Below are 17,458 nucleotides of genomic sequence, written 5' to 3'. Positions count from 1 at the left end.
TGGGCCTCTGTCTCTTCCCAGGACCTCACCCAAGTCTCACACAGCCCCAAACTCCCCTGCATGGACATCTGGGAAACCCCAAGTGCAAGGATCCCCCTCAGATTAGCTGGTCTAGACAGAAAGGTGGCTTGGACATTAATCCTTTCTTCATGCATCTGCTTTGCAACACAAAGGAACCTCAGAGCTTTAACTGCCGGACAAAGGGAAGTGCTTTAACTATCCAATATCCTTCATGACTCTGGATGGGGTTACTGCATGGTGTCTTCAACTCATTCTATGTAGAGTTTCAGCCTATGGGCTTATGCATCATAGAATCATAGAATATCAGGGTTGGAAGGGACCTCAGGAGATCATCTAGTCCAACCCCCTGCTCAAAGCAGGACCAATCCCCAATTTTTGCCCCAGATCCCTAAATGGCCCCCTCAAGGATTGATGACCTCTAATAGACAAACCATTATCAGTGTCCCCTAATGCGTCACCCATAACAGTATTTAGTAAATAGAAGTCACTTTATAACCATATAGCTAGCAATCAGTATATGGAAATTATATATGGTACTCAATATTGATTATATAGTATCAATATACATTTATTATATACGGAATTGTAGAAGTACGAGGGACAAAGACAAATGAATAAATGCATATTGTGCTTACTGCACTATATCAGCTGATCTGGGTAGGCATCAAACACAGACAGAAAATTGCCTCACCTCTAAAGCTAATTTTAGTCTCTCCTATGTAGCTCTGCATCTATAAAAATCACTGCTAGTCTGACAGCGTTCTAACCTGTGCTGTGCATGGAGCAGAATGCACTGACTAACCATCTATTGCATGGCATGGGTTAACTGAGCCTGTGGGATTGTGCTTACCTAAACAAAACCACTGCAATGAGGGGAAAAAACAATGAATGGGTGGAGATGTTCAAGCCAAGGCATTCCAGCTAGTGCAGTCTGGGCTGCAATGACAGGCTGAAGGTTGCAGCAGCATCGGGATCTGCATTCAAAGTGAGTGAATCTTACATTCTGGAGCGAGCTTGTGTGCAGGTCTTGTTTATTTGCTGAGACATGGCCAGTAACCAGGCCAGCCTGCAGGATGAACAGAGCAGGCATTGTAAATTCTTATCCTATATGTTCTACCAGGCTGTGAGAGACCACAAACCGGTGTGGATGCTGGAAGATATGAGAACTATGGAATATTTTTACTGGGAGGAAAATGCAAGCCTGAGAACATATTCACCTTCGGAAGCCCTTCTCTATGCAGTGGTGCATAATCACCTGCCTTATGCCCAGTATCTGCTGTCTCATTTTCCAGAGGATGCTCTCAAGGTGCCTGGAGAGCATTTCTGCTATTGCCCGTCCTCTGCCCCTCATTTGGCCATGGCAGTCACATACGACAGGAGGGACATTTTGGCGCTGATCATCAAGATTGCACACAAGCTACCCAGCCTAAATTCCTACATCAACAGGACTGGCTGCTTTCATCTGGAAGATGGCAAGACCCCGCTGCACCTTGCCTGCGAACTGCTGAGGTCAGAGACCGTCCTCATCCTCCTAGGAAATGGGGCTTCTCCCAGGATCGAGGACAGCAAGGGGCTCACCCCATTGGATGTCATCCTGGAGCAGATGTGGGACTCCAAAGTCAACGTGGCATCAAAAAAGCTCTGCCTCGACTACCTCTTGCTCTTCATGCCTAACCCACAGTTTAAGATGCGGAAAGTTCTGCAGGATCATCCAGACCACTGGACAGCTTTGCTCGGGGAAGACAAATTCAACAGCCTGGTGGGGAACACACCTGGTTCTTTATACCTGCAAGCTATGCAAACTATTCTCCAGTCTCTCCCACCTTCACACTTTCCTAAAAGCATCCAGGAACTACCTATACCTCAGGCACTAAAGCCCCTACCTTCCTATGGCAAAAAACTACAGACAAAAAATGTGGTAAATGTTTTTCCTTGACTATATTTTTTTGTGTGCGGGGGGTGGGGGGGAATGGATTTTCAAAGGCTCCTAAGGGAGTTAGGCACCTACCACCCCTAGAATTTCAATGAGATTTTGGTACCTACCTCCCATAGACCCCATTTGAAAATCCAATATTTTATGAGAAGATTTTCAGTGTTTTTCTAATTGATTGCAGGCACAGCACTTTTGAAAGCAAAATTCTTCTTTTTCTGTTGTGGTGCATGTGAAGGGTTAAGTTTAATTGAAGCAGTTTTTTTAACGGCCAGCTGAAATCAGTGTATCTGAATTCCCAACATATTAACAGTATCCTGTGTAAATTCTGCCGGTGAAAAAGAATGGCCTGTCCATTGTGATTTGCAAACGATGGAACTGTACTCAACCAGCCCTGTAAAAACCACCAACGGGGTTGAGATGTCAGGTTTCCTTTCTGCTCCAGTGAAGATCAGGAATCCTGTGGCTCACAATACTCTTACTGCAGTGGTGTTGAGTCAGTGCTGCAGAATACTATTGCATTTCCTCAATTAGAGTCAGGGAGTCTGTGTTCTTGCTCAGAGGATAAAGACAGGCAGCATACTGATGAGAAGGCAGCCTTTTTTTTATTTGGGAGTGAGAGGGTTAAAGGCTATCCCCGTGCTGAAGCTTCTATAGAATTGTGCAGTGGGGCGGGATCCGTCTTTCATGCTGTTCAGTGAAAAAATGCAAATCTTGGCAATACCAGTGAGTGGAAGTCCATCTTTAATGCGTGACATTAGTTCCCCAGGACTTTTGTTTTCAGGAGTGATGGTGTCCCCAAGAGAGTTACAGCTGTGCCTTGATTTGGAGATTTATATCAAAGCCACCTGCATTTGCTAATTACTTGAAGATGGGAGGTGGTATTTTGCTGCTATAAATCACCAGCGTGGCAGATTAGGTCATTCATCCTCCAAGCCGCAGATATAGGGCCCAGTCGTGCTATGGGAGCTGAAGACAGGTGGTGTTCACAGGATTGGGCCCGGAAGCTGATGTCGGCTGCCTTGAATTCCCAAAAGCACAGGCAGGACTCCCCTTATTAATCAGTCAGTATCTTGCTGTCGGTGTGGAATGCTACTCCCCACACCCCTAGCCACAATCAAAGCAGACTAGTGAAATCATGGCCTAGCAGCAGGCCACTCCGACGCCCTTCGCAGCATAGTCCTTAATTAGCTATACAATAACGTTATTTTAGTCAAAGTGGTCTCATTTTCAATTTAACCCTTTGCTCGAGTCCCCAGCCCGCAAAAGGAACACATTCCCACATATTTGTAGGGTGTGATAGAGAGTGCATGGTTGAGCTCTTTAAAATATATGCAGTGGTAAGCAAAGGGCATGATTACACATTACCTCATGATTCACGAGGTTGTGAACAAGAAATGGTGTGCAATAGAGTGTTGTGCCACCTAGCACACTGAATAGACCACTTGTTACGTTTATAGATGACCTACATCTCAGACAGTAAAATGCTGAGCCATGTTCTCTGTTGGCGTCAATGGATGCAGCCCCATTGACACTGGCAGTGAATGTCCTGAGGGCACCACTGCTATAATGCTCTGGGTATCTGGGCAGCCTGATACTGAACGTACTGGCTACGCCCAGGTGAGGTGCCCCTGATGGGCTGCTGACTGTACAGGATATGTTCACATGGAGTGTCCCTGTTGTATGTATCAGGCACATCCGGATAGAATGCTCAGGTTCTGCTACTGAACGTACTGTTTCCAGGGCATGGCACCTTCTGCGCTGCTGAGTGTGATACGTGCAGCTTAACACCCCTTTATCGTCACTGGTATGCGGAGAAAATACCAGCACAGCATTTTCAATGGCAGACCAGCAGTGAAAGGGTTAATCTATTTTCCTGCCTCTCTCCTCCTGTTACATTGTGCCTCAACGGCATCTCCAAGGACAAACAGTTCCTTTTCGATGTATTCCTTGCTGGGCAGGGTGACTGGTGGGAGTGGAATTCAGTGTAAACCTCAACCCCCCTTTTTTATTTTTGCAGAGACACTGCCCCTGCAGCACATGCTGGCAGAGTTGAAGGCTGTCACAGCTCCGGGGTATTTTTCCCAGGAAGTGGGAGCCAAGCTGAAGGCAGATTAGCATAATAAGCACTTGCCCTGCCAATCCTGCCAGTCCATGGACAGTGTGCAGGCACCTCCAGCCTTAAGGCGTCATCAGCCCCCAGTGTCACAGGGAGGGAGGGGAGGAGACAAAACTGATGTTCCCCCTCCAAGGCTGCTGAACTGACAGAACAATAGCACAGCTGTTAAGAGCTGGCTGTGTCCTGCTGCCTCTGGAGTCAGTGGGAGCCAGATCCATCCAGCTCATCCACGCTGGAGCTACAGCAGCTAATTTGGATGTCAGTGGGGGAGAGGCGGAGGGTGGGAATATTATTAAGATGCTAATTAAACTCCAGTAGCAGAAATTCCATATTAAGAACAGTGGAAGGGAATTCATTAGGTATGTTCATGCTCTCTGATAGCGTTAGACCTTCCGTGCAGAACAGAGTTTCAGAAAATCCACTCCAGCTGGTGTGGGTGGGTGGGTTGTTTCTACACAAAACACAGATTGTAGGGATTGATGGTGTGCGCAATATGATATTTTCCAGTAACACAGAGGGAAAGTTACCCCTTGGCAGAGGGCTAGAACAAATGCTTTGGGCACATGTGAGCTTTAAATGGTGCACAGGCCCTGTGAACAGGCATCAATTTCACACACTGCAGGGTCAGAGCTTAGGTTCCCCACTGCTCCAGTCTATGCAGATATCTTCAGTTCGCCAAACTGGCCGGGGCAGGAGGTTCAAGGGCATTGTGATGCTTGTGTGTGGCCTGCAGCAAGGAGAAGACGCCTCCTTTCAGCAGCGAAAGGAATTCTCCTGTAGCTCATACTATGGTGTTACAGCAGCCTAGGTCAGTACTGGTTGAAAGTCGCTACCATCTGATGTGTGTTCATTGCCCTGTGTGCAATGAGTTTGGTGTTCTCAGCCCAGTTCTTGATGGGCAGCTATCCACATCAAAGAAATCATTACCGTTGCCTCCAATTTGCCCCTTTGTTGGTAGTCTTAGCAGAGTGATCAAGAACTGGGTGGGCCCTGGAGCCTGATTCACCATTTGACCTCTAGAGGGGGTTTCTTTGGGCCAGGGTTAATGGACACTGACGGGCCAAGGGGAGAAGCTTGTAGTGTTGCTAACTAGGCAGGACATGACAAGGGAACAATCCTGGATGGGATTTCTTTTTGATGGAAGGGCGGGGATTTTTTCCCCCTGCTCGTTCGCCTATCCTTTGCATTGATCTATCTGTTTGATCTCCTGTGTGTCTTCGTTCTCTGTAGGATATTACACCTTACACAGCCAAATCTACCTCAACTTCATCACAATTTTCATTGACATAGGACAGAAAATCAGGTTCCCTATTCATTGTTCTCCTTAAGCCTGCTCACGAGCAAAACTAAATTCTAGATCTGTTAAACAATCCCTCCAACCCATCAGCCCGTAGCCTTGAAGCTTTCCAGAGGAAAAAATCCCTGCACTTGCATGACAAGTACATTAGTGATCGTATTTTTTTTTTTTTTAACAAACAACAACAAAAAGGGCACTTGGTGCCATGTAGCAAAGTTTTCATTTGGCATTAAAAATGCATTGAATGAGTGTAGTTTAAGGTCTTTATTTTTAAACTTTGGCAAAAGAATAAAAGAGACAGAGAAGAGGAGGGGGAGGGGGGAGAAATTTGTACCACGCTCTGGATTATCAGTAGGCTCAACAGGATTTTTAACTTATTTCAGTTTCTATGAATATAGTTGGAAAGGCCTAGCTTGTGTTTGTGTGTGTGTGTATATAGATCACTGCCCTTTCATGGCCTGAGCTGCTCTTGACAGAGGAGTTTCTGGGATAAATTCATCAGTGTTTGTGAGATAGTTGGATCCTACAGTGATCGATACCTTAAGAAAGCCTATAAATTATTTAAATCAAGAAAACAGTGTCTCGTAAGCCCTGCTAAGTTACTGCTTGCAGCTAAGGAAGTTTCTTCATCAGCTAAAGTGGCCTGTGCTCTTGAAGAGGGAGCTCTGTCTCTGAATACCAAGTGGCAATGGGTTACAGCAGGGGTGGACAAACTTTTTAGCCCAAGGGCCACATCTGGCTATGGAAATTGTATGGCAGGCCATGAATGCTCATGAAATTGGAGGTTGGGGTGCAGGAGCGGGTGAGGGCTCCAGCTGGGGGTGCAGGCTCTGGAGTGGGACCAAAAATGAGGAGTTCAGGGTGCAGGAGGGGGCTCCCAGCTGGGGCAGGAGTTGGGGTGTGGGATGCGGGGGCTCCAGCTGGGGGTGTGGGCTCCCGGCTGGGGCTGGGCATGAGGGGTTGGAGGTGCAGGAAGGTGCTCCAGGCTGGGACCAAGGTGTTTGGCAGGCAGGAGGGGGATCAGAGCTGGGGGTTGGGGCGCTGGAGGGGGTCAGGGGTGCAGGTTCCAGGGGGTTCTTACCTCAAGCAGCTCCCGGAAGCAGCGGCATGTCCCCCCTCCAGCACCTACATGGAGCGTGGCCAGGCGGCTCTGCACGCTGCCCCATCCACAGGCGCCGCTCCTGCAGCTCCCATTGGCCGTACTTTGTGTAGGTGCCGAAGGGGGAACATGCCGCTGTTCAGAGCTGTGCAGAGCCATGGCACACATGGAGCAAGGCAAGCCCTGGACCCCGCTCCCCAGCGGGAGCTCGAGGGCCGAATTAAAGTGTCTGAAGGGCCAGATTGGCCCCCGGACCATAGTTTGCCTACCCCTGGGTTAGAGCACAGTGACAGGTGTAATTGGGCAGCAATGGATTTGTTATTGCATCACCATCTATTTTTGAATCAATTTTTTACCGAAATAAAATCTTTTAAACAGACATCCCCAGCTTTTATTTCTATTGCTATGTAGCCGAACAAGCAGGCTCCTGTTTCTGTGCTGCCAGAGAAATTCAGTGGCCTGAGAACTCCTGCTTCTAGATACCGTTGTACAGCCACTAACAGGAAAGGGCCAGGTCCCCTGAGGACTTCTTATGTTTTTGTCTAAAAAATATTTTTAATGTCTCTAAATGTTCATTAGCATTGATGGCCATTTGTTTTCCTCTGTCCGTTTTTGGGTTCAGTGTGAAACTGACAAATGCTGATGTTTACTGATTGAACTGAATCCAGCCAAGCTTAAATACAAATGAATGTTCATCATATGAAACAACTTTCTTATAGATTAAAGCCATACTTTGTAATTTAGGTTTCTCTCTTTTGTTTAATTTTATTCCATATGATTGTTTGTATATTACTCTCTGCACGGAAAAATGAAATGATTGCCTGTATTGAAACTAAAATATTTATATTCTCTCTGATATAATTATATCAACTACGAAGATTATTTAATCTGACTGTATTACTGTAATAAACTTGCAGTATAAACTGAATGTGTCTTTTATTGCCTATTAGGTGAGGAATATCTGGCAGGAGCTGTTCCTATTGTTTTAGCTACTTTTGGTCTTTGATTATCTTATGCTGAATATTAGATCCCCTTGAATGTAATCTCAGGAACAAAGTCATTTCTACATGGCCTTGTAACACCTGGATGTGTCATGAGATGATGATCCTGTGTGATGTCATGTAACCACCCATCACAGCATCACCACCAGCTGAAGGCGGATCAACACAAAATGAATGCAGAGGGAAGGTAAGTGGATGACTCAGGGAATTGGCAATGGGATGTGAAATCTTTCACCTTTAGGTCACTGGTTTGAGTTCAGCTCAGCTCGGTTATGACAGTTGTTTTCATCTGATGGGAGTATAATGATGCAGACAGGCTGCTTTCCCAATCTGCAGTCCACAAACTTATCCCCTTCCTGGGATTTGGCTTCACTAACCAAGCAATCAACAATAAGACAATAAATTCAGCTCACATCTCCTTCACAGGCTTGGCTGCTCCTGGAGTTCCTCCTTCGGGACTGCTCAGCCCCCAGCCCATGTCTTCTCTCCCCAAAGAGTCACTCCCACCTTCCTTCTATACAGGGGAAGTAACCAGTATGAGTCTCTAAAATCCACTTAACCCTTTCCCAGCAGGATCAGGACCTGCTGACTGGAGTGTTTTAGGCAAACAGTGTCTGACTTCTACAGGATTGCAAACTGTAAGTTTCTGGTTGCCCCAGGTGGCCTTGCACAAACCTGTGGTCCCTAGTTCCCTGAGTAGGGGGAAACCAAAATGTAAAGGGGAATTTGAGCTTTTTATTTTTAAATTAAGTTCCTGGTCCTATTCCCTCTGAAACCAAAGACAGTCCCCAGGATTGACAGGAACAAGTACCAGAGCTGGACTTCTTCAGCAGGAGGTACCTGGAGATCCCCGGCACACACAATATTTACATTTGAGGTATATTTCAAATAATCAGTTCCTCAGCTGGCCCTGGGCATAGTGAGTGTGACAGGAACTGTTTATCTGTCGGGGAGAGGTGAGCAAAAAAATTGATTTACTGACCCAAAAAGACTAAGATCAGTGCTCCAGGTGTGGCAGGAGCCATTGTAGAGGAAGATGTAGTCTTGCATGATAGTACTCTGAGAATGGGAATGCAAAAGATGCTCCGACATGGGCTGTAGTGATACAGAAGTTGGTTCACTGGCCACTCTGCTGAGATTGCCATTAATTGGCGTAATTAGTGAGACTGATGATGTGGACCTTTGTCCACCAGAAACTGGACTGACACCACCAACTGATTTTCTGTAGGCCACTCAACAGCCATCAAACTGCAACAACTTCTGAGCACTACTGATCAAGACTAGATTTGAACTTGTGACCTAGAACTGAAAAGCTGCATGCTGTTAACTACTGCCCCTTCTTGATTCTGTTACTTGCATGACCTATCTTTCTGCTGGGATAAAGAATTGGCTGCCAAGGGGAACAGAAACTAGAGAAGCAGGAGAAATGAAGTCAGCATTGTATCACCTTCACTCCGGATTGTCAAAGGGCAGCTCCAACTGGAGTAATCTCTGCAACCGACCATGACACAACCGAGATGTCTGCCTCAGTTTCCCCTCTCATGTAACCCAAGGACTCTATGCCAGGCCCAATAATACCCTCCTTAGGGTTCATTTATGTCAAAAATATTGATCAATTAATCCCCAACAAAAAGTCCCAAACATACTACATTTCACCCCCAATCCATGTAGTCCTTAAAACCCTGCTCTACCGAGAGTGACCCACCTACCCTCCCCAGTCTCTCTGTTGAGACTCCTTCCATACCATATTCTGGGGTCTTCCACCACATCCAGGATCCTTATTGGTCCTTTTCTGTCCTGGGACAGCCACTCCAGCCCTTTCAGCTGGCATGCAACCCTGCTCTTCCCAGCTGGGAAGACCATCCTCACCAGGGAGCATCCTTTACTCCCCCTTGTCCTCTCACTAACCCCCTGGGTCCAGCTGTCTGATGTGGAGACATCAGTGGGTAAGCTTCTCCACTGGTTCTCAACTTCAGCCCTCTCTGGCCCTCGGCTTTGGTTCTCTGGCTTAGAGCCAGCAGGCGCTTCCCTCTTCTGCTCCTCTTGCCTTCAGCTGTCTGAAGCCCCTCTGGTTTGGGGAGATCAGCCAGCAAACCCCTCTTGCTGCTCTTCTTGCCTTCAGCCTTCCCCCAGGAACCACCTTCTGGCTCTAGCAGCTCTCATCTCCCGCCAAGCTACTACTCCCAGGCAGCCCTGTCTCCCCAGGTCCCAGACACACAAAGTCTCCTTCCCTCTCTCTCTCAGATTCTCCTTGGTCCTTTATAGCCTCAGAAGCTGCCCTCCTCTCTTATTTGGCCAAACTGGGAGCACCTGTTCTGGCACGAGGGTCTGGACCAGCTTCATTCCCAGAGGCCAGCCACCCTATGACAGAGACACTTGTAACATGGTGAAAATTACCACACAGGCCAGGGTGGATTTGAGTCACGCTTATCTCCTTTAGGCAGGGCTAGTAACATTCTTATATTACTAAGTCAACAGTTATGTCTGAGGGCTAGAGACAAAAAAGATGACTCTTCCAGACAGACCATCTTCCAGAAGGGACTCAGGATTGGACTCTCTAGTGCCTTGCACCTTGAGTAGTCATTCAGAATTGTGCAAAGGGGGTGACACTACCATTCTGATTTGGTTTAGTCCCAGGTGCAAATGACAAGATACCAGCTAATGCAGAATCATAGAAATGTAGGGCTAGAAGGGACCTCAAGAGGTCATCCACGCCATCCCTCTATGTTGAGGCAGGGCCAAGTATACCTAGTTCATCCATGACAAGTGTTTGTCTAACCTGTTCTTGAAAACCTCCAATGACTGGGATTCCATGACCTCCCTAGGTAACCAGTTCCACAGCTCAACTATCCTTATAGTAAGAATTTTTCCCCTAGTAGCTAACCTAAATCTTCGTGGTGCAAACTAAGCCAGTTTCTTCTTGTCCTTCCCTCATACATGGAGAACAATTGATCACCATTCTCTTTATAACAACCTGTATACCTATATGAAGATTTATTAGGTATCCCATCAGTCTTCTCTTCCCCAAACTAAACATGTCCATTTGTTTTCAACCTTTCCTCATATATCAGGTTTACTAAACCGTTTCTCATTTTTGTTGTGCTAGACTCTTTCCAATTTGTTCACATCTTTGTTAAAGTGTGGCACCCAGAACTGGACACCAGCAGCTGAGGCTTCACCAGGGCTGAATAGAGCAGGATAATTACCTCCCATGGCTTACATACAACATTCCTGTTAATACATCCCAGAATGGCATTTGCGTTTTTTGCAACAACATCACATTGTTGTCTCATATTCAATTTGTGATCCACTATAATCCCCAGATCCTTTTCTGCAATACTACTGTCTAGCAAGTTAGTTCCCATTCTGAAATTTTGCATTTAATGTTTCCTTCCTAATATGAAGTACTTTGTACTTGTCTTTACTGAATGTCATCTTGTTAGCTTCAGACCAATTCTCCAATTTGTCAAGATCATTTTGAATTCTAATGTCCTCCTCTAATGTGCTTGCAATTTCTCCTAGCTTGGTGTCAGCCAACAGATTTTGTAAGCATACTCTCCGTTCCATTATCCAAGTTGTTAATGATCATATTGAACAGTACTGGAAGCAGGACAGATCCTGCAGGACCCCACATGCCCCAGGACATCCTTTCACTTTGTCAATGAATTGTTGATAACTACTCTTTGAGGACAGTTTTTCAAAAGTTGTGCACCCACCTTTCAGTAATTTCACCTAGACTAGAGGTTCCCAAACTTTTTTTGCTGCACTCCCCCTTCTCCGTTGGAGCCACATAACAGTCCTATTCCCTGCCCTGCATTACCGCCCCCCATTGCCAACTGTCGCCTGTGTGGGGCAGAAAGTGGCTCATGGAGAAAGTGGGCTGCTCACATCTGGGGTAGTGTCAGGACCAGGCTGGCTCAATCCTACGTGAAGCCCATGGAAGTGCAGCACAGTGCGGACCAGGGCTCTTCACCTTCCCTCCCGACTACCCAGAGCTTCTCGCTCCCACAAGCTCTGGAGAGTTTAAAATATGGGGGGCTGCAGGCAGCCTGGTGTCCAGGCCCCAGCAGGCAGCAGGGTGGGACAGCACACACAGAGGTCGGAGGGAAAGCAGCAGGTTGCTACTGGGGCGGGGCGGGGCTGGGCTGGGCAGGGACCCCCCACACCGCTGAGGACTCCCTATGCATTCTCCCTATTGCTGCCCTGCCATGGCCTGGGCACCCAGCCAGCTGCAGCTCCTCCATCCCATCTTGCACTCCCCTGATAACCTTGTTGTGCCCTCCAGTTTAAAAACTTGTGATCTAGAAAATACGCTCCTACTTTGCTTATGAGAATGTTATGGGGGACCATTCAAAGTCATACAAAAATCAAGATATATTACATCTTCCCCATTATTCACTAGTTTGGTTATCCTGGCAAAGAAGGGAAATAGACTGGTTTGGCATGATTTATGCTTGACAAATCCATGCTGGCTATTCCTTATCACTTTATCTCCTAGGAGCTCACAAGTGGATTGTGTAACAATTTGTTCCAGTATCTTTCTGGATATCAAAGTTAGGTTGACTCGTCTATAATTCTTCAGGGCTGCTAATTAAGACCCTGATTCAGCACAGGATTTAAGGCAACGCTCAGTTTTAAACATCTGCATAGTCCCATCCCTACTCAGCAAAGCATTTAAACACATGCTTATATCCCATTGAAGTCAATGGAAAGTCACTAATTTCAATGGGACTTAAGAACATACTTAACGTTAAATATGTTCATAAATGCTTTGCGGAATCGGGGCCTATAACAAGGCCAGAAAAGGGTTGCACCTCTCTTATGCATTTGCATTGAACAAAGTGGAGAACAAGGTCACCAGCCAAATAAAATGGAAACAAAATCTTCAGCAAACCAACCCTGTGCATGGAGTTACAGCTTCCCATTGGCAGAGCACATCCAGAGCTGTTACAAAAATAGAATAAGAATTCCACATTTCAATTAAAAAGGGGAATAATTTTTGATGAAATCTTGTGGTTCCCCCGCCCCTTTTATTTTTGACCAAATGTACAGCTGGTTGCAATTTTTCATTTCAATGAAACAAGTTGTGGGTTTTTTATTTCTTTATTTTTCTTTTCTTTTTTTACGAGCTCCAGTTTTTTTTAGGCCCTAACATACCTCCTTGGAGCTTCTGCTTCATGGTTTTTATACAGCTTAACCCTGCTCCTGACTCACTGGCTGATTTAGGGTGACCATATTTCCCAAAGGGAAAACTGGACATCGTGCAGGGCTGGCCCATGCCCTGCCTTCGCCTCCCCGCACAAGGCTGGGCCTGGCATTGCTGCTCGCCTGAGCCCTGCCTGCCCCCCGCCTGAGCCTGGCCTCCCCACTGCCCGGGGCTGGCATTGCCACTCCCCACCCTGCACATTCTTCTGCACCCCATCTTTTTGAAAACAGTGGGCATTTGTCCCACTTACTCTTGCCAATTGATCAAGTTGCCAAGAGCAAATGGGACAAATGCCCAGTTTTGTCAAAAAAGTTGGGGCAGCCATGACAGGGCTTAAAAAAGGGACTTTCCCAGCCAAAATTGGGCACCCTAGGCAGACTGCTACTTTAGCTTTGACTTCCTTTAACTAGACTCTTCTAGGCTAGCTGGGACTAATGGCAGCCTATTAGCACAGAGTCACTGAAAGGAAATTGTCTCTGGATCCATCTAGTGAAACAGTCCAATCACGAATTGCTGCCTTTATATAGGAGCCTTTTCCACGACTTTAGCTGAGCTGTAGCTACACTATACTACATCTTCAGCAAGAGAACTCTTGAGAAATGATGAATACAAAGGTTAGATGCCTTTGTGCTCTGGGAAAATGTTGGCAAGATCAAGTGCTTCACTGATAGGAACCATGTGTACGCTACAGTTAGCTAAATTGTTATTTACTCAAGTTAGCTAGCTCCAATGGAGCTGACGTGACTCCATCTTGTTCTTCTAGGCACGTATCCCAGAATTCCTAGCACTGCTTCAAACTGCAGTACACTGTAGATGAATAAGCACACACAGAGATCTCCGGCATGTTCCTGGGGATTGTGGGAGAAGAAGTCAAACTCTCAAAACTCCCACAATCCTACTTTGGGAAATTCTCAAGATTCTCTGGGGGCTATTCCATAATTCCTCCAGGATTCAGAAACCTAGTATAATTTCCCAGAATAGGCCCCAGATGCATCCTGCTTCCACAGTGAGTAACTTCTTTTGGTAAAGCCTGCTCTCCTCTTCTGGCATGGGTCCTTCATGGAGTAGAGATCCGTTTCGGGGTGAACCACCTTTGCTGGATTTGATGTTTAGAGAGAGCAGAGCGTTAAAAATTTCACATTCACACACACACAGAATGAGAAGGGCACACCCCTAGGGGATCTCAGAGGCAAAAGAGGGGGGCTCCCATCCTGCTTTCCAAAGCTCTGCCCACAAGGGTCCCAAAACAAAATGTGAAAAAAGGAGAGTATGGCAAGAATCCCTGTGTCATGCAGCTTCCCCAGATAAAGAAAAAATAAAAATAAACTTACCTCTTAGAGCTTGTCTACACACAATACTTGTACCACACAGGTACAGTTAAAGCACCCCCCTCGTGTGGACATAGCTGCACTGGTATAAAGGTTTAGGGGAATAAACTATACTGGTACACGGCACCTTTACTCCAGTATAAATGTGTCCATACTAGGTGTGGCCTAGATCAGGCCTTGGAGAGTCAGACCAGCTTGCCAGAATCCACCAACGTGACTGGCCACTGGCACTCGAGGTTGAAAGACTGAACTCTTCTGAATAGCACCAAAGCTGCCTGCAGTGGAGCGATGGATGGAGACGAAACTTCCCTGTTGAGTGCCAGGGAACCCATATTTACAAACTGAAATTTCAGGGGGAGACTCAACATTGTGCGGTCGCCAGTGCTGAGCAAAGTGTAGCCCGGTCAACTGACTGGAGATTTTATTCAAGCGAGAGCTGATGCCTATCACCAGTCTTAGCAGTTTTTTTGCTAGGCCGGCAAAACATTTTGCCACTGATTAACTCCTCTCCACTCCACTGCCCCCAACATTGTTATTTCAGGTTCCAGCCACCACAAGGTGACTCCAGTACCCCATGCTCACACCTCAGTGGGCATTCATGTGAATAGATAACACAATCTCAGATTTTGTAAAGAATTTGGGTAATAACCGTGTGTCCCTGAAAGTCAGGAATGCCTCTGTTTTCAGGGCAAGTCCCTGTAGGGGTTAAAACAGCCTTGGGAGAACCAATAGTAAAAGCAGCCCCGGAGAGGGCTGCGGCTGGGAAAGGGGATTAAGAACAGCTGGGGGAAGCTGACTATGTAGCTGACCACAGGTGTGGCTGGCTTAATCAGGGCCCAGCTGGCCCTCATAAGAGGGCTGTGGGGCAGGAGCTGGAGGAGTCTTACTCTAGCACTGGAGTGGGAAGGCCTAGCTGCCTGCCTGGGAGCAAGGTACCTGAGGTGGAGCAGTGCTGGGAAACTCAGGCTGCAGGCCTTGATAAAGGCCTATGAAAAGGTACTGGAGTTGCAAAGGGACAGGCCAGAGTTAGGCAAAGGCAGTAGGTCCTAAACCCTTGCCAATAATGAGTGGCCGTTATAGACTGCAGTCTGCCCCAGTGAGTGGGGGCTAAATGATGACTGGCAGTAGCCACTGAGGCAAGGTGGGTTTAGAGCATGGGGTTCCCCAGGGAGGGGAGACCCAGAGTGATAGGGCAGCACCTGAGGGTAAAGGGCACTGGGGTCTGGGAGGGGACATGGATGCCAGCGGCAGGTGAGACTCTGGCCTGCAGAGGGTGCTCTGAAGGCTGGAAAGAGCTAATTCCTGAGATGACCAGCAGGAGAGGTTGTGAGTCTTGCATTGCTACACCCTGGTTTATGTAAACCCCTGCAGTGTGGCCACCTGAAGGAGCTGCCAACCAGCTGAGCTGATGAAATTCACAGCAGATTGTAAGAGCCCATATCTGTCAAGTGACAATCATAGAAATGTGGGGCTGGAAGGACCTCATGAGGTCATCTAGTCCAGCCTCCTGCAGTGAGGCAGAACCATGTATAGCTACATCATCCTGGAGAGGTGATTGGAGATTAAGTACAAGTTAGACAATGAGAAGGATTCCGCAGCCTATTTCAGAGCTTAACTATCCTTACAGTTAGAAAGTTTTTTCCTAAATTTAACCTAAAATCTCCCCAGAATTGGGCATGGTACTCCAGCTGAGGCCTCACCAATGCTGAGTAGATCAAGACAATTGCCTACCAAATTTTACATGTGCCACACCTGTTAATACACCCCAGCAGGAAACAACTGCATCACAGTGTTGGCTCATATTCAAGTTGTGATCCACTATAACCTGCAGATCCTTTTCAGCAATACGACCACCTAGCCAGTTATTCTTCAATTTGTCAAAGTCCTTTGGAATTCTAATCCTATTCTCCAAAATTCTTGCAACCCTTTCCTGTTTGATGTCATCCATAAACTATGTAAGCATACCCTCTACTCTATTATCCAAGTCATTAATAAAAATATTGACTAGTACCCAGACCCAGGACAGACCTCTGAGACCCTACTAGATAGGCCTTCCTAGTCTTACAGCAAATCACTGATAACTACTCTCTGAGTACAGTCTTTCAGTAAGTTGTGCACCCACTTTATAGTAATTTCATCTAGAGCACATTTCCTTAGTTTACTTATGTCATGTGGGACTGCATCAAAAGCTTTACTAAAATCAAGCTATAGCATATCTATAGCTTCCCTGCTACCCACTAGGCCAATATGGTTTAGCAAGATTTGTTCTTGACAAATCTATATTGGCTATTACCGATAGGTGCTTATAAATGGATTTGTAGTGGTGTGGCTAGAGCAGCATCCCCTAGGAGACCTTCTGGGAGCCCAGACATGGCTGTGGTCTTCCTGAGAGGAAAGAAGCTTATATCAGTGGTGTCCACTGAGGCAGGCTCTAACCCATCAGCTAATTGTCCCTTCAGTCTCATTCCCCTTCTGGGCAGGGTTGAGGGGCTCAGCCCCAAAATGTTATATAACAAAAATAAGTAAATAAAGATACTGAAATACTCAATACTGGGTCATATCCCCAGTCTTCCAGGAGAAGGGCATCCCTGCTCTTTTCTTTAGGTTGGCTCTCCAACCAGTCTCTGATTTAAGTGTTACTTGATCCTTGGGATCTGGCAGTTCTTCCCCAATGGCTGCTGTGGCTGGCAGGTCTGTCTCCACAATTCTGTAAGGGAAGCTTCCTTGTGCAAAGAGGCAGAGCTCCACCGTCCTTCCTGGCCAGTCAGCCCAGAGCTGAGACAGGCTGTCCCCTTTTATCCTTTCTCCAGACTCGGCATTGGCTGCAGGCATAGTGGGCTGGGGCTAGCTGGGCCCAAAGGCACTCTCTAATCCCTTCTCTGCTGGTATGTTGCCTCTATGCTTGTTTAAAAATTTGTTCCTATATCTTTCCGGGTATGGAAGTGAGGCTGGCTGGTCTATAATTCCCTGGGTTCTCTTTGTTCCTCCTTTTTCAGGTTAGGTACTATGTTTGCCTTTCTCCAGACCTCTGGGACCTCACCTGTCCTTCATGAGTTCTCGAAGATATTCACTAACAGTTCTGAGGTTGCTTCATGCCCTACCAACTTAATTACATCTAACTTACCTAAATATTCTTTAACCTGCTCTTCTCTATTTTGGTTTGTGATCCTTCCCTCTGTTACTATTAATTAATTGTGTTAAGTGTCTGGTCACAATTTACCTTTTTAGTGAACACTGAAGCAAAATAGGCCTTAAGCATCTCAGTCTTCTTGAGGTCATCAGTTATTAGCTCTGTTTCCCCTCTAAGTAGAGGACCAACACTTTCCTTTGTCTTTCTCTTGCTCCTAATGTATTTAGAGAACTCTTCTTACTGCCTTTTCTGTCCCTTGCTAGGTGAAACTCATTTTGTGGATTACCCTTTCTGATTTTGTCCCCACATGCTTGTGCTACTCTTTTA

General features: G+C 46.5%; 1 protein-coding gene across 1 annotated transcript; it reads left to right on the top strand.

The window, feature by feature from the left end:
- The first annotated feature begins 782 nt into the window (after window positions 1-782).
- Window positions 783-7,455, top strand: LOC140908822 (ankyrin repeat domain-containing protein 9-like). The gene is made up of 2 exons (XM_073336697.1): window positions 783-1,939; window positions 7,417-7,455. Exons 1-2 carry the CDS (start codon window positions 1,067-1,069, stop codon window positions 7,453-7,455), a joined length of 912 nt encoding a protein of 303 aa, XP_073192798.1. The 5' UTR covers window positions 783-1,066.
- Window positions 7,456-17,458: the final 10,003 nt, after the last annotated feature.

The sequence above is a fragment of the Lepidochelys kempii genome, chromosome 3, assembly GCF_965140265.1.
Source record: "Lepidochelys kempii isolate rLepKem1 chromosome 3, rLepKem1.hap2, whole genome shotgun sequence".
NCBI lineage: Eukaryota > Metazoa > Chordata > Testudines > Cheloniidae > Lepidochelys > Lepidochelys kempii.
Note: the sequence above shows the minus strand (reverse complement) of the source record. Positions and strands in the feature narration are given on the sequence as shown.

What these genes read in the sequence shown, in the direction of transcription:
- LOC140908822 (XM_073336697.1), top strand. Translation starts at nt 1,067, where the DNA reads ATGGCCAGTAACCAGGCCAGCCTGCAGGATGAACAGAGCAGGCATTGT. An exon ending in AACTACAGACAAAAAATGTG is followed by an intron (nt 1,940 to 7,416) that starts GTAAATGTTTTT and finishes ATTGCCTATTAG; the next exon opens with GTGAGGAATATCTGGCAGGA.